General features: G+C 41.5%; 1 protein-coding gene across 6 annotated transcripts; it reads right to left on the bottom strand.

Annotated features, from left to right (window-relative positions):
* Positions 1 to 242: 242 nt before the first annotated feature.
* stim1a (stromal interaction molecule 1a) lies at positions 243 to 25971 on the bottom strand. 6 transcript variants are annotated; one of them, XM_069161265.1, is made up of 14 exons: positions 25837 to 25968; positions 25009 to 25144; positions 21800 to 21930; positions 18942 to 19056; positions 17489 to 17600; positions 16927 to 17042; positions 13422 to 13599; positions 7959 to 8136; positions 6626 to 6793; positions 6286 to 6386; positions 5854 to 6083; positions 4837 to 4917; positions 3774 to 4173; positions 243 to 3385 (listed from the first exon to the last, which is right to left on the bottom strand). In XM_069161265.1, exons 2-14 carry the CDS (start codon positions 25127 to 25129, stop codon positions 2881 to 2883), a joined length of 2436 nt encoding a protein of 811 aa, XP_069017366.1. In that variant the 5' UTR covers positions 25130 to 25144; positions 25837 to 25968; the 3' UTR covers positions 243 to 2880. The 6 variants fall into 6 exon arrangements, with proteins under 6 accessions (XP_069017366.1, XP_069017365.1, XP_069017368.1 ...); XM_069161264.1 differs by having other exon boundaries at positions 25861 to 25968; XM_069161267.1 differs by having other exon boundaries at positions 4110 to 4173; positions 25861 to 25966.

Below are 25971 nucleotides of genomic sequence, written 5' to 3'. Positions count from 1 at the left end.
TTTAACAGCACACAGCTCCACCCAATTACTATATGCACAGTGTAGTTAGGGTGGAGCTCTGTGAACTAGGCTGCATTCCAATACTTGATAGACCAGGATCGTTCACCCGACTCTACATTTACATTTGAGCCCGGATTCGTTGTTCTAGGAAACACATTTAATTCACATTTAAATAGAAGACGCCTTCGTCTAATTCCGCAGAGCTGACGGGAAGTGTTGTGCATGAAAACAATCAGCCCATCTTTCATTCAAAATAGTTTATTGCTATCATGCAGGAGTGCCATCAAAGTCTAGACCACCACAGTAGATGCAAAATGATTTTCTCTGTACAAATATACCGCATGTGCTCATAATTAGAAGCTCAAAACAAAGAGAAAAGTCGGGACTTAAGAGCTTCAGCTGATCCACTCTTCTAACCCAATATAGGTTTCATTTTGACAGTTGACATGCATCAACAATTACAGTGCAATATACTGGGAGCGGACGGACGGACACACACACGCACACACACGTGCTCACACACTCACACACTCACTCACTCTCACACACACACACACACACACACACACACACACACAGCGGGTATAACCACTTTATAGCCGTGTCGTGCAAAGTTACAATTGACACTTAAAAAAAAAAAGAGAGTACCAGTAGGAAATCTTTTTCTTGTAACCGGTTTCTAAAATAAAACATTGAAACATGTGTTGTACATCCAAACCATCTGTTTCGTTACGAGGCTGAGGGGGAGACCGACCGTTTTCTGCAGCACTTTTTGGTTGTTCATGGATCAGGAGCGCCCTACGTGTACTGGCGTCCTTACTACTTTAGAAATCACCTACAGCTACTGATGCATAGTTCTGTGCTCAAATGAAGCAGTCAGTAATAAAACTGGCACAAAGTTCTTTGTAATCTGAGGATGCTAATCATCGGTAGCAAATGTAAACATACTGGACAGACGATACCGTCCCAGAAACAATACCACTGGACATTGTGTTGAAACTCTGGATATACAGTACTGTCTCTATTGTTCTGTGTCGTGTAAAAGGGTCTCAAAGGGTTGAACACAATACAAATACAAAGGCCTCCGACAGAAATAGCGATTGGCACTTTAACGTCTTCTGTCTCTTAACTTCTTTCATAGAAATGTGGATCACAAATGGTTTTCCTTGTAACTGTAGCCCTTATCAGCACCCATCCTCCACTGAGAAACTGCTGTGAAGCTTTAATTGTCCACCTAAATAAAGAAACAACAATAAAACGAGAAGACGCAAGATAGCAGAAGCATAAATTCAATTTGGACTCGTACCCTGTTCACCAGTTTAACATCAAATGAAAGATGTGGGGTCCCATTTAACTCTAAAGAAGCTAACCTCATAAACAAACTAAAGCTGTTTATTCTTTTTTTATGGTGCGGAGGTGCACAAAGCGAACACCCGACGCACACTTTCCTTCAAGGGTTATCTTCTAATTTTACAATTCAATACATATTTCAATAAAAGTTAGCTGTCCAGACTTCGCCACGTTGAAATTTTTGGTACTTTCTTGGTAGCATTTCTGCCTTACAATACAATTATAGCTGCTTTATAAGCTGGATATTATTAACCACCATCTTCAAACATGTAAACCCCAAAAATCAATCAGTGGGTGTTTCTCGATCTCAGAGATGCATCCTTGGTAACAGAGAAACCAGGCGAGACTCCCTCCGTCATTCTTCTTCATTGTAATGACAAATTACAAGCAGGCGGAGCATTACTGCCACCTGCTGGCGTGTTGTATTCTCAGCGTGTCACTGAAAAGTCCCCTGTACGTGCACGTGATTGTGGGTAAAAAAAAAAAAAGATCGATTCTTAACATCTTTCAACAGCGTTTTTGGTTGGATTTGATGACGTAGCATGTTTGAGATTGAGATACACCAAGTGCTTGAACCTGAACTAAGCTGAGCATTTCAGCAGAGACAGAGCAGACTTCCCTCCCTCTCCCAGGCTCGCATGCACTGAACCCGAAATATATATAGAAAAAAAAAACGAAATCAAAAGGCCTAATGCTGTAGTCTCTGCTGTAGTAACAGCAGCAGCAGCACATTACTATTAAGCCTCTTCTTCACTCCATACTGTTTCACCTCTGAGGAGCTCATCACACCCAGTAGCCACTGCTGACATACTGTGCTGAAACACCTAACATTTCGTTTTTTTGACAACCAAAAGTGAAGTTTATTAATACACTGGAACTTAATCCAACTATTCTTGTGTTTGAAGATCCCCTAAATGCGTCATTTGTTCTGCCAACAAGACGACAACAAAAGACAGATAAACATGTAACCATCGATAAGAACAAAGTACCCAGAGGAGGAAAAAACAACAACAACAAAAAAGGAGTGCGCATTCATTTTGGATTTGTAGGCTAGCTGGTTAGGTAGTAATAAAAGAAACATCAAGTGTCGTCTAAGCAGGTTGACGACAAGAACCAAGCAAACACTAAGAGCATTCGAGTATCAAACAAAAGTGAAGACATGCAAAATGTTATAGATTGTAGAACAAGAAAGAAAAGCCAAGTGGGAGCCATATTTCTCTTTGAGACTAGCACAATTTCCTGCAGAATAAATATTTTTTTTTACATTCCAATATACAAACCAACCCATTCAACACTGACCAAATGAGCAGACACAGCTGGATAGCTGGTTGCTCCCATAGTCTCTCAAACAGTCTCTCAGAGTAGGTGTTTTAACCTACAAAAAGATCTAATGGCAACAAATTGTGCCATCATTTGACCATTGATGAAGCCCAAAAACATTAAAACTTTTTTAATTTTTTTTTTTTTTAAACAGGCCAGTCAGAGGAAAACAGTCAGAATAGCTCTGACAGCCTGTAGTTCGTGTAGCTCTCATTTCTTCTGTTTCTTGAAGATCTTGAAGGTGTGTTTCTTGCGGCTGGCAGTGGAATCCGTGTCTTCTCCAGTTGAGCCGCTGTCTTCCTCCAGAGGGCTCTTCTTTGAGGACAGCTGTGGGATGCGCGTGTTGCCTTTTGCCCCCACGGCTCCTGCCTGCCCTCCTGTAGGCGACGGTGTGTCAGGTTCAGTGGAGTTTGGGCTGAGGGAGTGGGTTGACTCTGACAGACTGTTGCTCTCCCCCAGGCTGGGCGACTTCTCAATGGCGTACACCTTCTTCATGAGTATGGGGCTGTCGGGGACGGGCTCTGAAGGACTTCCCTCGTGAATGCGGTTCCCTCCGTTGGGAGCAGGCAGAAAGGTGGCATCATCTGCCCGGCTGGACAGGCCGTGCAGGAGAGAGGTGGGCTTGATCAGGTGGCCTTTGGAGCTGAAGGCAGAGAGCCGATCACCGACTTGGGAGAGGGACAGGGAGGAGTCGGAGTCAGAGCGATTTAGGTCCCTGTAGTGGGGAGAAAACAAAGAAGGTATAGGAAATTAGAAAAACAAAAAAAAGAGATCTGAATAGTCTAAAAGTAGGTCTTGCATGCTTGGGTTTGTATACACTATCCCTGCAAAGCCATGGACACACTGGGCACAGCCTGGAAACTGGAACTCTACACTCGTTAGTTATGCAGGCAAAGAACACCATGAACACTGAGGGAGGTTGAAAAAGAGTAAATGTACAGATTCTGCAATGGGTCATCAGGTGTGATGAAATGAAAGCAAAAGGATGTACAGAATGAGACACACACACACGTTACAATACACGTGTTAAAAAACAAAACGAAACGACAGCAGGTGGTGAAGAACAACCACGCACGTGCGGAAAGCTGGAGAGAGACGGGTACCCGAAACTGTCGCCGCATGATGAGAGCACTTTGGAGACGTCTGAGAAATCAGGAATGGGATCCATGGGCTGGAAAGAAGTATGGTATACATGGGAGGAGTGAGGGGCGACGCCCCCACCCATACAGCTGAGTAAGCAGGAGGACGAGGACTGAGCGTTTGGGTTGGAAGTAAAGATGATGGACGGGTGAGAAACAGCCGAGGAAAGAGGAGGCAGGGAAAGACAATCGAGCTGACCGAACGACTGGCTGCGTGACTGCCTGAAGGTAGCCCTAGACCTGGAGGGGTAGGGGTTTCCCTCTCCCTGCTGCCCTGCCAACAGGCAACTCTCTACCAACCTCTGGGAGCCCATGGCCAGCTGCGGGTCAATGTGGCGCTGGCGCAGAGACATCATACTGGGAGCTGTTGGCACAAAACGACAGCGTTATTAACAACCACTCATGAAATCAAATCTGATGGGACAGCTGGGAGATAAGTGGAAAGATACTCAGGTGGTGGGATCCATTTCTCTGACTTTAAACATGATTAAATCTCAAAAATACCATTTACTATTTTTGCCTTTGTAATCTACATTATTATTACAATAAAATAGAATCCCAACACTTGTTTTATCTCTCCTCCGAACAAAGAAAATATTCAAACCAATCAAAGCAGACAACAGGTATCAGGAAATTGAGAAATAAAAAAAAAGCCCTTTTAGGAAAGGAAGTGCCCATTTATAAAGAAATATATATATATATATACATATATACATACATACATACATACATATATACATACATATATACAAAAGGTAAAAGGTAGTAGTAAAACCCAAGTGGGAAGAACGCAGGGGTGACAAGATTTAGAGCAGGGACTATGTATGGCAAGCAACGAAGGCAAGATCAGGGGTGCTTTCAGATGAACACAGCATGGAGACGTTGTTTTTTCCTCCCCTTTCAGCTGTGTCCATCTGCAGCGCACTATTACATATAGTATTACATCTATCTGTGGCTTTTAGGCAAAGGGAAGAGACAAGGTTGTGAGACTACAGACTGAACTGGGGGGCATGAATAAATGGCCAACCGGGATATTTCCACAGAGGCTGACAGTCCGAACCAACGGACCACAGGTCACTGGTTCGCCGCTCCGACGGTCGGTTGCCATCTGTAGTGAGCCCAAAGAGACAGCAGTGGGAGCCAAATGCCAGAGACGTGGTGGAGGGAGATAGGGGAGTGAGATAGGGGAGTGAGATAGGGGGTGTTGTTAATGTTGATTAAAAAACTCACTCACTTTTGCAGCCGCAAAGGGATTCTGGAAGCATCCACACTCCAGTTAGTCAAACCCAAAACCGAATGTGTCGAGTTTTGTCACAGTAACGAGTCAAATATATTATAGAACCTGGAACAGCATGGCTACAACACATTGTGGTGCTTTTTGAGATGAGATAGTATGAGATGTGTTCACCGACGATTTCCATGATACATATTGTATGTTTTATGTATTTGATTGGCAGCTTTTGTGTATTTTTTTTCTCTCTCATATTTAACCTAAATAAGAATTTAATTGGACCACAGCTTGCATATGACACGCCTGTTTTTGACACAGCTATTTGTCCAAAAGCTGATTCAAAGTGTCTGTAGCACATATTGGGACACAACCACTACAAATACGTCAGCACAAAAAAAACGTGTTCTCATTACAAAGTATATTTTTCTTGACAGTTCAATTTGCAGAGGAAAGCCACAGGAGTCTTTGGTCTCAATCACAGACTGAGAGTCAAGTAAACATTTGTATCCAAAATGAGAGCAATTAACAAAAATGCATCCAAATGGAATTGTGTGTAAAAAGATAAGACAATTAGAAACATTTACATAATGCAAATGTAAAAAAAACAACATTCATTTAATCACAGACATGTTTAACCCTCACAACCTTAAACACCAGTGAGGCCAGAAGGACATATTCTGGCAAAATGTAGGATAAACGGTCCAAATTCTCATGCGGGCTGATTTTTGTATTTCCCCAGCAAGGCCTTCGACTGTTTAGGGACTCGTTTGCTAATCCCCACTGACTGGCCGAGAGATTCGGATGAACTCTTACATTGCAGAGTTCCGGGCACGATATCCTCGTCCATGTCGTCCATGTCGTCGGACAAGAGGAAGTGTTGAGGTGTAGCTCTGCCGCCCAGGAAGCTGGCGTCGAGGTTGAGGGACGAGGTCAGCGAAGGAAGGCCCGGGTTGTTGACGATGGTGAAACCCGTGAGGATCTCGATCTGCTGCCAGCGATGCAGCCTCTCCCGCAGGGCGGCCGTCACCTCTCCGAGGGCTTGTCTAGGAAAGATGAAAAGAAACGAGGAGGGAGGAAACATGAAAAGCGACACGCAATTATAACTGTATAAAGAGACAAAATAATAATAATCTAAATTTGAAATCTTAAAATCAGCAGGAAATCATCTTCACCCACTTCTTCTTTCTTTTTTTTTAACAATGCAAATTACATGAAAATGACCAGCGTTTCTAACATTATACATACTTTGCTGCCAATATTTTGTGGTCCACGTCATCCAAGGAGGAGCTGTGAGCCACATGGAAAGTCCCAAAGAGGGTGTTCCTCTTTTTCTTTATCTTCTCTGCCTGTGAAAACAAGTGATGAAACATGTATTTCTGTTGTGTAAGTGGAAAGGTAACAGCACCAGTCTGCGTATTCAATGATATTAATCGTTGTTTTTTTTTGCCGATTTAACTTTTTATAATTATTATTATTGAATTAACAACTCAAGGATGCCTCACGGATTTTAAGCAGACCGTCTTGTGATCCAGGCAATAACATTGAAGCTAAAATGGCTTTCCCCTTTAGGTTTTCACATCCTTACCCCTTCCTTGGCCACCAGGAGCTGCCGTTCCGCATTTTGCTTCTTGATGTTGTAGTACTGCACTTCCACCTCATGGGTGAGCTGCAGCCACTTCTGAAGAGACTCCGGTGGTGACCAGCTAATCCGAGACTCCAACTCCTTCTCCGCTTTCTTCAATGCCATACGCACCTGCAGTAGAAAATGATTTTCTCAGTTGCTGTAAGCTGTTACAACGTTTTTATAAAACATACAAAATAATAATAATAATAACATCTATTTAAACGGCACTTATTAAATAACATTCCAGAGTGCTTTTTGAGGTTGAATCTGGACTGCAGTGTTTCCCCAAAAGATGGAGTTGTAGCAGCAGAGGTAAAGGGAGCACGCACGTTTCTTTTGTCTGCTCACACTGTGAAACCCTGCTGAGACATTTCTGTGAATCTGCCAGCACCAGACAAACAACCACTGCATCACATATTAATGGTCTCCTGTTGTTAACACGACAACTCTTGGTTTGAAAAAAATGTGTTGTGTAATTTTCAGACGCTCCCTGCATATTCATCTCAGAGCTGTAGGTAGAGACCAGTGTTAATGGCTCCTTGTTTATTTTCCTATGGTAGGAATGAAACAGGTTTTTTTTGTTGTTGTTTTTTTTAATCAGGAAGTTTAAATCTGATATCTTTCCAAATTTAGAGGGGTTGTGTTTCCTTGTCCTCCTATCAAATCAGAACATTTGCTGTAACATTAGTGACATCAAAGTAAGTGTGCAAAGTAATAAAACATTAGTTTCTAAAGAGATAAAATAGAACCCTGTTGTCTCGACTCTGGTTTAAAAAAAAATAATAATAATAATTAAGCAGAGAAGCACTGGACCAAAACATTTCAGGACTGCAAAGAAGTCTTGCAAATGGCTGTTACATCCCATAAATTCAAAACTCGAAGGTAACTAGCTTCTATAACATGGTTATAGCTAAGGACGGGCAGATCTTGATGCTTGCATCCTGAATATAGGAGTGAACAGTAAGTGGTGACTGGTCTTGAACGCCTGATTCCAGTTTATCAATGTGATTGTGATGAAAAAACTCACCGTGACACAAGTGTCTTAGATCACTGTGATAATCCTTCGAGCAAATACTCATGTGCTTTTCTTACTTGTGTGGGCTGCACAGCGCTGCACTCTGCCTGCCAAATTTCTAATGGACAAAGACTTTAGTGGGTGGATTTATATTATCGCCAGTGGGAATCTGATGGACCTAAACATACTGTGCAGGGGCCACCTTGGAAGTCCACTCAGTTTCACTCTCTTCTCTGTGAAAACTCCATGTTTAGATGGCATTGATGAGTTTGGAAGTACCTGTTCTAGCTCCTCCTCTGCGTATTTTTGGCGACTCAGCTCGTTCTCTGTGCCCTCACGCAGCCCCTTCAATCGTTGGGCCTCCTGCTTGGCTGTATTTATCTCGTCCCTCAGCTTCTGCTCCAGATTCACCTTCTCCACTTCGACTGTACGGTGTTCCTCCTGGGCAATCTGCAGCCTGAGGACAGGGTGGGGAACAAAGTACAAACAGTTATGTTACAGGTTTATTTTGTCACAAAAGCGAGACATCAGTGGCTGCCTACTAAAGACGAGCAGAAAAGACAAAGCCTGGTAGGTGCCAGGGTAATTTTCCATGAGCAGGCATAACGTGAGCATCGGGGTGCCGTGCACGTGTGGTACGTCGTAGGCATTGCATTACTACCCAAGCATCACCGGAAACAATGGCTAACAAGTAGAAACTAACAGACCAGCTGCTGAGCAGCTCACATTAAACTGACATCAGAGGGGGTAGAGTCACGACAGGGAACAGCTGTCAGCATGTAACTTTAGCACAGTACAGTGTGATACCCAATGCTCCTACAGGGTCCAGAACATACATGTGTTGATTTGTGTGTGGGATACTTTTAGGCTAACCTCAAAAAAAGACTATTTTAAAAGGAGGAGTTTGTCACCCATTACATAATTATTTGTGCTATGACCCACCGCATTTAATTAGACAGCAATCTGTAAAAAGATCTAATCCACTTCGAAGCAATTGTGATGCAATAAAATACAATGCATTAAATTAAAAATAATTTGTTTAATTAACCTGGTAACCTAATTTGAGATTGAGCCTGCAGGTAATTCAACTCACAATAGGAATTATGGCTTTTGCCAAAACAGGCATTTCCAACCCCAACTCCCAGTGTTACGATGTGACGCAATAAAGCAAAATCCAAATTGTAGGGTTTTAGTATTATTTTTTGCATTGAAGGGCATACGGTTTCAGTCGCTAGGGGGCAGCACACTCCTCCAGCCAGGCTGAATACAACTGTGGAGGGAAGGGCAGGGAAATGAAAGTTGATCCAGACCATAAGCTATGGAAAATGTGGCTAGTGGACAGTCCTGCTAATGCTTTCGACCCTGACCTCTGCCATTCTCTCGCTAAGATTTGAAAGCACTGGCAGAGCTACAATGTCCGGAGATGCCAAACGCTGTTCCAACTGACCTGCATTACAGCACTCACAGGGCGCAGACACAATGTCTCTGCAGACTTTGCAGGTAACGGTAAATAATATAGACTAATTTTACATTTGCATGAATCTTACGAGCCAACAAAATTATGAATGACTATCTATCACAAGCAATGCCGTTGCCAGTCCTTTTTCAGGACCCCTGTCTGAACACCACACCCAAATTCAAATGTGGGTGAAATAGCACGAGAGTTGACGTGCTAAGCGGTCATACTTGACACCATCTCCCACCAGTGAGGCAGAGGCTGGCTCAAACAGGGTTGGAAAAGGCGCCCAGGAAATCCAGCTTTGGTCAAAGTCCCCTCCCACTGTCTCCCACTAGGGAAGCCATGTCTGGGGAAGGCTACTTGATATCACCACAGGATCAGCTTGAATGTATGGAAAGAGAGCAGCTGGCAGCAGGGATCAGGAAGAAAGGCACAGCAACAGACAGAGGACATCTCTCCCTCCCTCCCTCCCTCCCTCTCTCTTCCTCTCTCCCCCCTCTCCCTAAGTCTGAAATGTCTGAGGTTTGAAGTAACCTACTTCTGGCAGTACGTGCATTGGCTCGCATACTTAACATTGCCTTTTAATTTTGATGGACAATGTTCTACTTTATTAGAAACAGACACAAGACATTTGGTTTGTTTGTTCTGTCTCTGAACTTTTACCCACCACAGATTAGATTTAAATGTCGTTGCACAATACTGCTGAATTGCCGCAGAACGATTGTACTGCGATGCTGAATGAATAGCCGTAACTCAGGGACTTGAGCCGAATGCAGTTTCTGCACCTGTCAAGGTGCTTAATGTGAAGCACCACAACGCTGCCCCCAAACAACAACTTACAAGCTATTACAAGCAGCTGCGGCAAGTTTGGATATTTGCGCAGCATACTAAATCATTTTATATTTTTTATATTTACTACAGGTCTCTGGTTTGATCTGCAGGGGGGGGAATAAATACGAGCAATTAGCTTAGGAAGGAGGATATATCAAAGCCCACTTCAAAGTTGGCAGTGGCAGATCTGTTACAGCTGATCAAAGTATAAAGCCACAGAGGCAACACACAGATGACCTGGCAGTCTATCAGAGGGACAGAGTTTGACCTCTCTGATTTGTCCCCATTGCAGCAGTCAGTGGTTCTGTTGTTTGGTATTCAGTAGACAAATCCCACAAAAGACTTCCACCTCCCTTACTGTACTGCTGTAACAAAGAACACCCTGTTTGTTTTAGATCAAATATGCACACAAAGGAGATACAGGTGTACAGAAAATGAAGGAGTTGATGGCTGACACAAACACCAATCTCAGTTCAGTCTTTAAAGTCTCTTTGTTGTTGATCAAAGCAGACCATGTTTCAAAACCTGTCTCCTAAACAGCCGGCTGATACAAAGATCAACTCATGTGGGTAATAGGGGCAGTGAGAGTAACATGTGGACGGCTACAACAACTCATCTCTGCCTGCTCAATGCCCCAGTTCATCAAGCAAAGAATGTTGTGGAGTCATGTGCCATTGCCCGTCACTGCACCTTCCTCTGGCCAAGGAACGGGCCCAAGTACATCCTCGCAGTTTTAATAACAAAACGTAACATCCCGAGAGGTTAAAATCTTTCCAGTTTGGCCTTTCCATCAGCTTTCCTTTACGCTTAACCTCGAGCCAAATCTAACTTGGTGCTATTATCAAAATTGGTCAGAGAGGACAGAGTATTTTCTTGTGTTTCCTTGGAGCACTTAATGTTGTTACTTCATGACAAACCAGCAGGTGTCCGTAGATGTCTTTAATCATAGAAAAGCTGCTACTTCTCATATTTTAAAAATGAATAATGATGCTATGCATCTGTGGTGAAGGCAGCTCTCTTACAGCTGAACTAACAACCTGAAGCTGTGTCAGAGTTTTCCTTTAAAGGAATGAGAGGATACTGAGCACGCTTTAAAGCACATTCTGAGCATTCCTTTAAGTATTAACATGACCAAAGTGGTTTCGAATTCTCTTGCAACGTTCAATTATTCCACGTGATACAACCAAGCGCTTAAATGCATTTGACTCCATTCAGGGGGCTTTGTTTTCAAATGTCTATTTTACATCTCATTTCAAATTGCAACAAAGGCAACAAATGCAAACAAGGCACGATGGCCAGTAAACAGCAGGTGTTGTAAAGTTTGAGGAACTTCAGGCATAAGCACTCAATTCAGGAGTTAATCAAAAGCCGTTTTAAATTGTGGCTAAACTGCAAGGTACAGAGGTCGGCCATTTCATCAATTAATTGAAATAAATTCAAAAGACCAAATATTCAAAAGATCTAAGGTGATTCCAATCTAAACTTAACAATAAAAGTAAAGCAGGAGGCCTGAGAACCAGGTAACAAATCACATTAGCTGGCTCCTTTTGCTGTAAAGGAGCAGCAGCTCAAAACCAAAATTCACTGAACTCCATGTTGTTATAAACGTTAGCCTCTTCTCTTCGACCACAAAAGTCTGACCTTGATTTCTTGCATCTGCAATTTATTCTTTTGATCACTTCTCAAAAATGACTATGACCAGAGGTGAAGGCTAGACAAAAAAATTGGGAACTAAATTGAGAGCTAAGCTATATCTTTACCACTGAAGTCTGATACAGACAGAGCCTGTATTGCTGCAGCCAGCGCTACCAACAATAATGAGTTTGACCCCACATATACCTTTAATTTAGGAAGGATCTCAGAGAAGCATATGTATATGCTGTCCTATGATTTTATAGTCATGTCTGAGACCTCACCAATACACAAGTCCCTGCTTTTTAACAGAGCTCTGATATGTTCAGCATATGTTGTTTGAATTAATGGTCTTTGTTTCCGTCTGTCTTTGGGTGTTGGCCCTGTGATAGACTGCCTATCTGTCCAGGGTGCATCCTGCCTTTGCCCAAAAGTCAGCTGCGATAGGCTCCAGTCCCCCTGTGACCTCATTCAGGATAAAGTGGGAATAGATCATGGATGGATGGATGGATGGATGGATGGATGTTAATTGAATTAGTCCTCATCTGAAATTGCTTCATAAAAGCTGGTACAACAAATGAAAAAACACTCACGCCATATGCATGGCTTTAATCGCCACCCCTCAAAGCAAATCTTTCTGTATTTAACCCTCGAGTTAAGAAAGGCTTTTAATAGATTAGTCACTAGCTAAGAATATATTTGTAATTCTTAGGACATTTTTCCCTTTTTAAAAGCCGTTTAGAGCGTATGCCACAGTAGCCTAAAGGTTTACTGCAATGCTCACTACTGAACTCCTGGTTGACTGCACCTTTATTGAATGTCCTACAGTGCTCTCCATGCACTTCCTGCCCATAAATGGATTAAATACCAACTAATTCAATTGTAAAATAGAGTTCAAAAGTGACGTGTTTAAGACCAATTTGTGTCAAGTTATTTGTCAAAAGGCCTGACCAGTGAAATGAACAGCAGCTCTTCCAGTCGTTCATTGCCCAACAGTTTTCATTTCCCATTTTAGAACTACGTGCCAATGACCAGGCAATCCTGTGAAACTACGTGTGAACGAACTCATGAGTCATAACTTTCACAGGATAACATATACAATGACATAACTGTGTAAATACACACACACACACACACACACACACACACACACACACACACACACACACACACACACACACACACACACACACACACACACACACACACACACACACACACACACAACATTCAAATTCAAACATGCATTCACAGTAAAATCCTCCTTCTGCTGGCTGCCTCCTTTGAAATAACACCTGCTTCAGCTGACTAAAAGAATAAATACACTACGGAAATAAAATAAAATAAAACTAAAAGAGCAGGGATGTTATTTCACACAACGAAGGCTTGATGTTATTAAACTTTGGGTGAGGCTGTTGTTTTCATTGTCCTCCAAACAGATTTAAGCAGAATGTTCCTGAGGGGAAAAGGGAAACCTGGTTTTCCTCTGAGTGACCGTTCAAGTTTAACCACTCAAGTGAAGAGCTACTGATGTACACACGCACATGTAAGCATCACCATCAGCCCAACACTGGCTGATGTGAATTTTAAGAGTAATCGTTTTTATTTATCAGTGTTTAAGTTAGCTTGAAGTGAGTTTAAGTTAATGTACGAGAACTATACTTTAGACAGGAAGATAGTGAGGATAAATGTACTTTATGAGTTACCATTCCCATGGGAAGACTTAATACTGCGTTTTAAAGAAGTATAAAATCAAGGGTGCGTGTTCAAAATGCTGCACTTTTGAAGTTGGTTGTGTAGGTGGTGGGAAAACCACTCACTTTTGTTGTAGGTCATGCAGACTCTGCTCGGCTCTCTGCAGGCCCTCCAGGTCTTTCATCATTTTCTTCATGTGGTCTTTAGAGTAACGGTTCTGGATGTAGGCAAACCAGCAGCCACCCATGCCGATGACTATCGACACTACCAGCATGAAGTCCTTCAAGTGGTTATGTCTGTTCACTGAGAAAAAGAAGACAAGATACATTTTAGTAAGATAATAAACATCACAATCATTTGATAATTTCAGCAGTTCAGGAGATGCATTTCAGCCAGGCAATATATACCATGATCATATGATGAAGCTGTTTGACAATAAGCAAGCTTCACAAGGATGTGGTGAGAAGCTTGACCACAGCCGAGTCATACTGCAAGTGTTGTGGAGTGACACAAATAGGAGTCAGAAGCACGACCTCAGGGTGCATGAGAAGAACCCAGTGTGAAAGACCACGATAAAGACAGCTTAACACAACCTATTTCAGTCTGGTAACCAGGAATAATAATCATGCATAGAAAACCAAACAAGGGCAACTACAACAGTTTGGTACACGAGGTACCGTGAATCAAATCTCAGGTGCCATTTGTGACTATGCTGCCATTATAAGGGATTAATAGCTATTAAAAGCCACAGCAGCTATAAAAGCCTTAGATTAGATTCAGAACACCTTTCAGCCAAAGATACAAAGGCCATCTTAAACACCCAAAATCAAGTTTGGGTTTAACGAAGCAAAATGTTTTATTTCATAAATCAGAGGAGCAGCATGCATGCAGCAACTAAAACATAGCCTCATTTTCAGCCTTGCAAGATACACGAGATGAGGCAAGTTTTTTCTTGCAAAACCTGCATTGGGGTGAGCGGGAAAGAGATGTCAAACATGACTTCTACTTCCTGGAGTGAGACAAAGGGAAGTAAAATGAGAGTCAGTGTTGGCTTTCTTTTGTTCTTGAGATAAGATCAGGAGAACATGCCACCTAGAAAAACAGTTCTTTACAAACATGCTGCCATTTCTGCAACTCGTGTACAGGATCAGCAAGAATAACGCAGCTGCACTTCAGCATCAGTACATCTGACTGGCTGGTATATCCAGATCATTACCTCTTAATCACCAAGAACGCAAGTCCCCAAAATGAGGTCACAATATTTAACTGAAATGCATGTGTGCTAAAATTGTCGTTGCGGCTCAAATGAAATACTGAGCATTATCTCAGAGATAATATCAAATCATATCTTAATGCTACTCTTCTGCTGGTCTATTTATTACCATTACAACACTATCAGTCTAGCCTATGTAGTTTATGATGACATAAAGTGAACAATACATTCAATCCCATTGAGGAATACCACCCAGAGAGCATCAAGTGACATTTAATTAACAACAAAACTGGAAACAACTGGATGCTAATGTGCCTGGGTTGAGTATCATACAACTGTCCACTAGATTAGACTCAACCTATTGTGAAGCGTGTCTTAAAATGCTGCTGCCCTGTGCAGTGGGTCCGTCTGACTGTTAGTGAGATGCTGTGGCTTTGAGAGGCTGTCAAAGCCAGACAGCCCTTGCAAATGTCTTTCTTCGTGTGACTCGAACAAAACACATCCACAATGACACATGCCAGATACAGACCATAACACACTGTTGGCCTGTGCATCTTTTTTTCACTGGAAATGCCAGCTTTCTGTGAAGGATCATTACATTTGCTCTTCTCGCTTCACTAATGACTCCATGTATCAGCTCTGATAAGTACCGCTCTTCTAAATATGCACCCTACGATCTCAAAAGGAACCTGTAAAATTGTGTGGAAACTAAGATTCATATTTTTACACAAAAGCACTTAGAAGAGATCGTCTAGTGATACAAAAATGGCAACATTCAGCAGTCACACTGTAACTGGGCTCTTAAAACAGATAACATAAAAAAAAAAAAAAAAATTAAAAAGTGAAGTCCTGCCATGGGGTATAACAACTAAAACACACCGCATCCATTGTGATGTTATGAACCTCTAAAGAGACAAAAAAAACGGAAGGTTTGAAAATCTGTGAATACAGACTGGAGCAGTGAAACTGGGGAAGCAGAGGAAGAGGATGATCGGTGTGTTGATTTGTCTCAGTGCGCAGAGGGGTGTGTCTGGAATACAGAGCAGTGTGGGCTAACCCTCAGCTCACTCGTTTAATCCCTGAAACAGATATAGGCAGAACAGGATTTTTACCACATATCGAGGCCGATTTGGCTCGAGTGGGTAAATGAGGAAGTGAGCGTGTAAATGGGTGTATTCATAAATACAGCAAACAAAATGTGACCACAGCACATCACAGGGACAAAGAGCTGATGAAAAATGAAAGCAGCAGACAACAGTAGTCAGGATGTTGGTTATGCTGGGAGGGTGTTCATACTGCATCAACTCAAAACTGTACTGTAATATTCATTTAGAGCTTTTCTGTTAGGGAGTCACACAGGGGATCAAGTTGTTTCTTTGGTTTTTTTTGTTTGGAAGATTCTTTACTCGACTCGAGGGAAACTCAAGTCAGGCTAAAATAACATTGCAACTTTTATAACTAATCAGTTAAAAACATAAGGACAAAAACAGCAGTCGCTGCCCTGAGGTTCCAATATTACACACTGCGGACTCATACTCAACACAGAATTAAATCTATACACTGTCTGTCTTTGTGATAATGAACTTTGTATTCAGTTACTGACTATAGACTGCAGGCTTAACTTGTTTTAATGGCATTGCTTCATGTTAAAAATCCAACAAACGCGCATGCTTGGTTGTAACGTAGACGCTTTTTCAACTGCAGAGCACCAGAATCATTATTACTGTGCTGGACTCATTGTGAGGTTATGTCTTAGGTGAATAAAGAAAAGCATGTCTTGTCTGTTTGATCTTCCTCGGTGACTGACACCAGTGTTTTGTCCCCTACACGTTACAACCAATAAAACACATTTTAACATTTGATGTTAAATATAGAAGCCTGCTAAATGCTAAATGACTGAGCTATGCTGAATGTAATGTTAATTTCTTAATTATTGTCTCTTTCACTGCAGCTGTGTCTGTTTGTTTTTTTAAAGATGAGTGTGCATCATCAAAGTGATATTTCTACCTCCGGTGAATGAAAATGAAGGTTCTTCTCTATATCTACCTGTTGCCATGGTAAAGTTTCATTGACGGTGGGTTTTTTTTGTTTTTTGTTTTTTTTCCATTAACCCTTTACGAGCTAAACTCACAGTTGATCGAATTAACAATGAGTCGCTCTAAAACTGGAAACTTCACATCTTGCAGTTAGTCACTTCAGAGATTAACATTTTTATGGGTGTTTAGATCAGTATCTTAATAAACAGTGGTATCAGAACAATATGTCACAATTTAGGAAAATATTTCAGTCTGATATCAATGTTAGGAAAGAGAAAATGAATGCATCTCTTGTCGGGGTTTTGAGGTACAAGTCCTTGATAAATGATAGCATCAATCTAAGATGAAACAGAAATGCAAGAAAGGGATAAGTCTACATACTCAGGGGTGCACCAAACAGCACCGTATCCAAAGCTTTGAGCTGCAACTTTTGCACATGGCTGCGATCCAAAATCTTCAGAATAGAGAGCGTCAGAGTGACGTTCTTTATTGCAAGCCTGAGAGAGAACAGACACAACATATTCATTTTGCAGGAAGCAGGAAGAAAGACCAGAGGGTGTAATACATTGTGAGCTCTCTATAATGTAACCCCACCCCCCCCACCACCTCCCAAACAAATCCAACAGTTCATTATTAAAGCATTAATGCTTATTAAACACACAAATTAAGACCCCTTTAATTGAAGGCATATAAAAAGTGGGACATAAAAAAATGAAAAAAAACCTGACTGTTTATTACAATAGGACATGTAATGAGTTCGATAAAGAGGGTAATGCAAATGCTGTATTATCGCTGTTAATAAGAAGTTGCAAGTACGCTATTTGTGCTGGCTTTACTCCCACATTATGCATCACTATTCCCAGTCAAATATAACCCAAAACGTATTTGTCGTCACACGCCATCTTTTTCATAAAGTGCAGTTGACACAATGAGGTGTCCTTACCTTGGCATGGTGCTTCCATTGAAAGTCATCTTGCGAAATGCATCCACATATTGTGGCAGTTCCACATAGGTGATGAGCCATTCCACCACCTCATCCACTGTCCAATTATACACTGAGGACAAAAAGAAGAAACAAAGCATGAAGTTGCAGCTCTTATTAATTCTCACTCATCTTATACCAACATAATTTAACCATGATGAGGCTACATGGCACCGATATGTCACGTACAATGCAGTCAGAAAATAGCAGCAATTGACTTTTGAACTGTTTTTGCTGTCATCTAACAAATCAATACTGAGAAACAATGACTTTATTCTTTAACAGTGTTTGAGGGTGAACAATGTACAGATCTTTAGCTTTCTAGCCATTAATCTTATAACAATGCCGCAGCACAGCGACCCTAAACAATCAGGAGTCAGTCAACTGACTTCAACATGACCTGATTATGTGTTTAACTTGACCAGACTTAAGTTCTTAAAAGCAAAAATAATTTTAGTTTGCTTCAGTTCAGACTTGCAGAGCATTAAACAGGAAAGAAACCAAGGGTGAGGGCTCTCTTGATTTCTTCGTCATATACTGCAGGCAATCAATCACTACAAAAAAATTATGCAACTAAGTATTAATCATAAAGACTGTTTCAGAGATTGGAATAACTTGACCAAATACCGTCTGCTCCCTTTCTACCTACACCAGCCGTTTGAAATAGACGTTAACACTGTCAAATTAAAGATGGGTTGAGATGATCACGTGTATTCACATCCTGAATGATCTGTGAGGTTCCCGATAGCATAATATGCATTGGCTTGCCAACAGTAATAATTGGGGAAGGCGAACCTGCTCCCCAGCCCCTGGCAGAGAGTCAAAGTTGCGTGTTGTCTGTTGCTCTTTTGAACAGAAAACCCTGTTTCCCTGCTCAAAACCTCCAGAGCCTTATAAAGAAACTGCAATGCAGGGTAAGTCAGTGCTATGAGCTAAAAAGGGGGGAAAGCAGCCAGAGGAAAGGGTGTGAACAGACTTGAGTGCCAGATAAGGCACAGCTCTCAGTGAGTACACATTAGCCCGGCCAAACAGATAGACAGGAGGAAGTGAGAGTGTGGATGTGAATTCTGTGCTGACAGACTCAATGACATCCACTCTGCCACTGGCTGAAGCTCATTAAATAGGCTGAACTTGACTTGACGTGCAAGCTGATCTACTGACTTGTTCCTTTGTTGGGTGAATGGGAAGGTCAAGCAGGGGTCATGTGTGAGGAACACGCTCAGGTGAAAGGAAATGTATATATAATTAGAGCATAAGCGCTAATTTAATGGCTATAAAACACACTGCCATCCTCTAAACTGGCAATCAAAATCACCAGAAGTGTTTCATTTAATATCTGAATTATCTGACAGAGAAGATTATTTGTGGAGTCACTGCCGGCCCTCAGGGGAAGAGAGAGGCTTGAAAGAATTACCTTCAGAACCCTTCCACGCGTTCCACAAGTCCTCCACACTGATGAACTGGTCATCCCCGTGGAAAGTGTTATGCTTGGCTTTGGGGTCATGGTAGTTTAGATCTTCTCTCAGGAACTGCAGGATGACAAGGATGTTTGTAATTGTTACAAAAATATGTATTTTGTGGAAGAGTTAAGTGAGAAAAGTAGCTAGAAAACATTAGAAAACACAGTTTCTACCACTGTTACCAACAAAAGGTCAGCATAACATACTTTAGGAAGAGAAGTGAGACAAATGTAGAATTTTAATAGACACAGTATACTTGTATCTTACATATATATATATATATAAAACACAGACACTCCGACTGAGTGGGGGTTGATTAAATAAAATGTATGAATAGATGAAGGACAAAGACCACCATTGTAAATAGTTGAGGTTTGAATTTATTGAGCGCACTGACACTTGTTAAATATTGTGGTCTTTAGTGCCCTCATAAAAAAAATTAAAAAAAAATACAGTTCTTGTGCCATATGTGTGCAATTAAAGAAACACAAGGCACAATAAGTATGTCAACCTTGCATGCCCCCAAAAATGTCTGATGATTATGAGTCACTATTTAATGGTCTGAAAGAGCAAAGGACTTCCTCCTCACTGGTGCTAATAGTTACACAACATTACATCACCTGTACTGATTACAAATACCAAAAGGTCAGAGTGTGCCATCATCAAAAACCAACAGATGAAATAAATCAACTGGAATAGGTTTGGTGACTTTGAGCGCTACAGCAGTGTTCTGATAGATTCGTGAAAAAAATTCAAGCAGCACCTTAAATAAATCAACCAAGTACACAGTCAGCCCTTCAGAAATCCGACTAAAATGAATTCAGTGTCATAGTTCTAATATCTGAACCAACACTTAAGCTATTGTGTACCACCACAAAGAACATGTTGCCCTTCCCGTTCTCATTGTGCTTGTCTAGAGCAGCTACAAGTGGTTTCATGAGCAACCAGTTGGCTGACACTACAATTATGTTTGCGAAAATATTTAAAACATGTTGGGTATCTGGAAATTAGGTGCAGCCAAGCGAAAAGCAACTGTGACGTTGCCCATTGGTTTGAGAACCGCCGTTCTGAAGCCTCGAGTTCGGGTTTTGGTCGTCACCATCTCGCTATTTTGGAGCCAGAAGTGACCATATTTAGACGAGGAGCAAGTGGTGAATCTCACTCCATCTGATTGGAAACCAGAGGACACTTAGCGGAAACCTGACTGCACCACAGACCTGTCAATCAAACAGATGCACCGCCAGACATACCGCTTGTCAAGGCCTAACATCTAAATAATTATGGGGTTATTTTCAAATAGACCACCAAAGAAAAAAATAACAAGGAGGGATTTCAGCAAATTACACTGGTATGACTTGTGGAAAAAATTTATTGACTTAAGTTTTTCTTGATGTTGTTGAATGGGAGTCCAAGAAGCCAGAGCTTTTTTGGAGCCAACCTCTAGTGGCCCTTGTTGGTATAGCAGTTTAAGTCACTTTCGCCTTATTTTTCATAACCGGAAGCCACGTCCAATTTTATAGTCAATGATTGCAGCTATCTCCAGGTTGAACAGAAGTAACACTGGAATTCCTACATTTTCAGACACCATAATATAAGCTAAATTCATGGTTGATTAAATATAATCGACATCGGATGTTGAGGCTAATTTTGATGGAAAATGTTGGAAGGATCCAAAATATCATGAAACAATTTGTTTGGTTCTCTAGATTGCTGTTTTGGTATCTGTTTTAAAATGAGAACTCTGCATGTTGTACACGAGTCACAGTGGTGCACCGTATAAAAAAAAAAAAAAAAAAAAAAAAAAAAAAAAATGATGCTACTGTTGTTTCCACTCTCGCCCCCACTGGAACTGTCACCTGCTTGGCCAACGGAACGACACTGCTGAATGCCCACTATATTGTAGGCTAACTTGCTCTTTCAAAATGAACCCCACATAACATTTAACACTCCCACAAAAGCATAGTCGTGCAACATGGGTGAAAGAAGTAATAAGTCATGATGCTTTTCTTTCTTGATAGATTTGTGTGGGAGGACTTGACTACAGTGCAGGGAGATTCTGTACTGCAGGTGAAATACAGCACTCCTGGCAATATATATTCACAGGACTTTGGGTATATTGCGACAGAGGACTAAAGCTTGTTCTTTAAAGCCGGACGAACCTTTTGATCTTAGACGTAAAGAAATAAACTTTTCTCTTTATTTGATCACCGGGTGATAACAGGAAACAAAGACACCATCTTAAGTATTCTTGATCCTTTTGAACACCATTTCATCAGCTCAAAGGCCCTACAGATAACTGTACTGCAATTGAGTCTTTGCCTCGGGGGGTATTTTGCATGGCGAGTGTCTCTTCTAAAAGCAGCAACGGCTGCAGCGATGATGTTGCTTGCTTTGTACCGGCCTCAACAACATGCCACAGATTGAACCAAACCGAAACAAGGCTCCAGAGAGGCTTTTTGTAATGAAGACTAAAGTCCAGGATGTAAGCTAAACGTACTATAAGCAGCGCCCCTAAAGCACCAAAGATGTCTGACACACAACAGTCAGAGAAAAGCATTACACAGACCTTAAACTGCAATGTATCAAAAAGAGAAGCGGCAATCCTTGAGGATATTATAGGGCTGCGATTAACTGACCACCTTAGCAGCAAATCCTATGACAGGCCAGATGACAGAGAGGATCACAGTAATGATACGTGTAAGCTTCTTGACACTGAATAAAGACCACGTCTGTGGCTGTACAAACCAGAAGACCCCACTATTCAACAGAGTGCGAGCTCGTGCTGATTATGACTTTTAAGGCTGGTACTTACGCCGTCTGTCTCTGCCACGTCCACATTGCCGTTTGCATCATCATCCATTTGCTTGTGGATAGCACGGATGGCCTCGAAGCTGAGAAAAGCGTTCTCGTCCTTGCATAGTGGCGGATCGATGCGACAAAACTCTGGTGGAAAAACAGAGTAATTTTGACACCAATGGGTCAACGGATTCTTCAAATCATATTTACATCTCTACTTTATATTCCTACTAATGAAATCAAATTTCAGCCTGTTTGAAAGGAAAAATTCAAGCTGACTTTTTTCGATAATAGACTAAATAAATAACCTAACAGATTGAGAATAGGCATAATTATGCACAGCTAAACAAAGTGCATTTATAGATGATACTGGTTTTAATGTTTGTTTTCAAAACAACAAAAACTAGAAAGTCCAACTCTTTTTGTAGATTATTTTTGGTAGAGCATTGCCCTCTTCATCTCTGCGTCCCTTCAAAAGGCCACCACTAAACCACTCTCTCTCTTGCTGAACTGCAAAATTCCTTGGCTGCAGAGAAGGCCTTGTTTATATAAGGCCTTTGATTTAGTGTCGGGATGTTACTAAGATGCCCGACACTGTCTGACTGTAACTGTCAGACCCATGTGTAGACAAATGATGGTCAGACCAACTTACAGTGTAAAAACAGGTTATATCCAAAGATGAATCAGTCTTTAATAATTATGGACTTTCAATTTGTATATCTAGCATTAATTTGGATGTCACAATTCTGTTTAATATGTATAAAAGGGCTTGTTTTTTTCATATTGAAGATCAGAGTAATGTGTGGAAATGTCTGTATGTAGGGCTCCACAGTTAAGAGACAAATCAGAAATGTACGTCTTTCTATCATGTGTCTCTCTACCCACTGTGTTCCCTCTATTTCCTGAGGGATTACACATCTTCTGCCATAGATCTGATATAATGCTGGCCCTCCCATTAAGAGGAAACCATTTTTGGCATATACTGCCAATGACATGACGATAACATGAGGTTGAAGTACTTATTTCAATTTAAAGCACTTTGGTTCAGGTGAATTTAGAAGAGTGCCCCTTAAAGCTTCTGCATATATATTTTTCATATTAAGAAGCATATGTCAAGCACAGAATCTTTTGTTGTGTATTTCATTGAAATACATCTAGAAAGAGAGGAAGAAGAAGGTCAGGGTTAAGGGTGAGGTTGGCCTTCACTGCCAACATTTGATAGTGGCTCTGACTTTCTAACCGGGTCTCAGCTTGGGTTTTATAAAAAACAACATCTTCCCACTGAAACATTTTGTACAGAACTTTTTTGTATTCATAACAATACATCTTTATCAACTAAAATACTTGATTCTAGTTTATTATAATGAATTAATGGATGGATATGTTTTGGTTTGAAAACTGGGAAGAATGACTTCCTAGACAGCCATTGCTTTTCATGTAGCCTTCACCATTTTTACAACAATACGGTATGTGCAAAATTAACCTCACTACCCCTTTTCCACATGTTCAAGATGAGGTCTACATATTCTCAACGGATGCTGCTTCATCATTAGTCACTGTCACCCACATACTTATGTATAACAAGTTGCATTTGATTTATAATGTGCTGGAATTTACCATGTAATGCCCCCTCCCACTGATCACTTCATCATACCAATCCAGGCTTTCTGGATTCCCAGAACGACATGTTTTGACAAGTAGGCTTAGCGATTAGAGAGACAAAGCAGAAAGTAAAGCATGTCACAGATTAATCTCTGAAAGAGTTTCTGTGTCCATGAATGTGTGTGCCTGTAAACATTTTGTACTTGGCAAACTGCGCCTCACACTCTGCATGAAACCACTAAACCAGAACTAGGAAGGCTGGAGGCACGATGTGAACTTCCGTGTAGTAAAAAGTTAATTTTTGAGCCGCTTTGTGTAAGGTGTTCAGCTTTAGTAAACCTGAAAGAGCCACATACCACAATGGCAATCTGTCTGTCCCACATTCACACAAAGACTGACAGATACGCTGGAAAAAAAGTCTACCACCTGTAACATATTCCCACACCCAACCTGGCCCTGTTCCTCATTTGGCTTGCAAACCTCCGGTGACACAAGATAAGATATTTACATACACGTCAGTCTGCTTTTTTGTAAGAGCTTGAGTTACGCAAGCCATTCTGTGTTGCTGCTTGCAGATAAAGAATACGCTTTATAACTTTGCCACCTCATAACTACAGCGGCTACTATCTTCTATTGCCATGTAGAATACCAATCAAGCTTTGAAAATCACTGCCGTTGTTAACAATGCATTATTTCATGCACAGTGGCCAGTTGCGACTGCTGGGAGTAAAAATGTGTGTGAAGCACATTTTTACTAGTGTGTGATCTGGGCAATGTCTCAGCAGTTTCCATTTTCGTACAATGTTCAGCAATACTAACCAAAGAGCCCAACTGAGCAAGTTAGTAGCATTGGGCCTTTGTCCAGTTGTTGCAAAAAGTATAGAGAATAATGTCTGGCGAAATAATCATTTCAAATGTTCATTTGACCAACAATGAAACCTTTTGTAAACCTATCCAAAGTGTTGCACTAGTGCACTTAAAACCCCCAATCACAGTACGTTGTGTGCTTGAAATTGCATCACTCCATGTTTTGAGGCGAGCAGTTACCACAATAAAAGAAGGCTTCTCTAAAAACATTTGTATCTTTACAGAACTTGTGAAGCTCGCTCAGCATCTTTGTACTTTAAATTAAAGTTGTAAAATTAAAAAAGGAGAAGCCACATGATGTCTAATGTACTAAACTAGGTCACTGCAGAAATACGCTGTTGTGAGAGCCATGTTGCTTTTAACATGCAAAGTAACTCAGTTAAGAAGCACCACGACTCCATGCAAATGAATAATACACTGTGAATATTGTTGGAAAAATAGTTACCCTAATCTGTCAGTTATTGGGAATGGGTTAACACACCGAGTAGCATTACAACACTTCTTCAAGCCCTGGTCATTAAGTCCACTTAACATCTGATCAATTACCTCCGGTTTGACTACGTGGCTTTTGATCTAAGTTAGACGCATGAAGCCCTTCATGCCAAATGCCAGCTGGACTATTCTCAGCACGGCCACATTTAGTGCCTGGTCAATCACAAAGGTTTGTCATCAACTGGAACGGGTCCAACTTAGTTTAACAGGTCACAGAAAACAGACTTATGATGTAAGAAATCGACGTCGTGATATTTTACTCACCTGACACCCCATTTTCCGCAACGTGACTCTCTGTTGTTGGCGAGTTTAGCTTTTCAGTCAAACTTTCTCCAAAGAGACTCAAACAACATATCCACAAAGGCACCAATCTGGGGAGCTCCATGACTGGTGGTGTGTGCTGGAAGGAAGACAGCAAAGTGACTTTAAAACTCTGGTTCCTGTCCGCAATTAAACAGCGTTTGTGCTTTTAAGTCTTTTAAAATGCCAGACGACCCACGGAAACCGCACTATCCGGCTTACAGCACGCTCAGAAACAGGTTCAGTTACGTAAAGATCACTTCTCCAGTGCGCCCTGTTCTTCCACATGGAGACGTGAACACCTTTACGCTTCAGCGAAGGAAGCCTTTAAAACACTCACTTTGCCGGTTTAGCCAGGCTAAGGGGGTTTTGCATCTGTGTTTGCAAACACGTGTCACTTTAGTGGGGGGAAAAAAATAATAATAATAATAGGATTATTAAAAAAATAAGAAGTAAGAGCAGCCGAGTCCGTCTGCGTCTCACGAGTCGGGTGTGTGGCAACCCTTCGGCTAGCTGGCTAAGCTCGCTAAGCATCTCGGCTAACCAGGAAATTAAGTCCAATATCCACCGAGGGAAACATCACAGAAACATTCAAAACACCCCGACCAACGCTTCCGTGTTTTGTTTTGTTTTTTCCCCCGGTGTCTACTCGCAAGCAGTCTTACACGCTCACGTTAGCCGCCGCTAACATCCCGCTAACCACAAAACAATGAAACGTTAAAGAAAAGCAGCTGCAGTAAACGTCACCGCCGAGGCGATTACAACGTGTCAGAACAAAGTCGTAAAAGTTACCGGTCATGTATCAGACGGGTTTACCATTGCAGCAGACGCCTTGGTCGCGGGGAAGTGGAAACACTGCGAACTCCACCTCCTGTGGAAGTCTCAGTCTTCCCCCGGCCGACGGACTGAGCCGGAACAGCCGCAGGA

The sequence above is a fragment of the Embiotoca jacksoni genome, unplaced genomic scaffold, assembly GCF_022577435.1.
Source record: "Embiotoca jacksoni isolate LCO1_2020_lvr unplaced genomic scaffold, fEmbJac1.0.p SCAF_28, whole genome shotgun sequence".
Lineage (NCBI taxonomy): Eukaryota > Metazoa > Chordata > Actinopteri > Embiotocidae > Embiotoca > Embiotoca jacksoni.
This window is presented reverse-complemented; position numbering and strand designations above follow the sequence as displayed.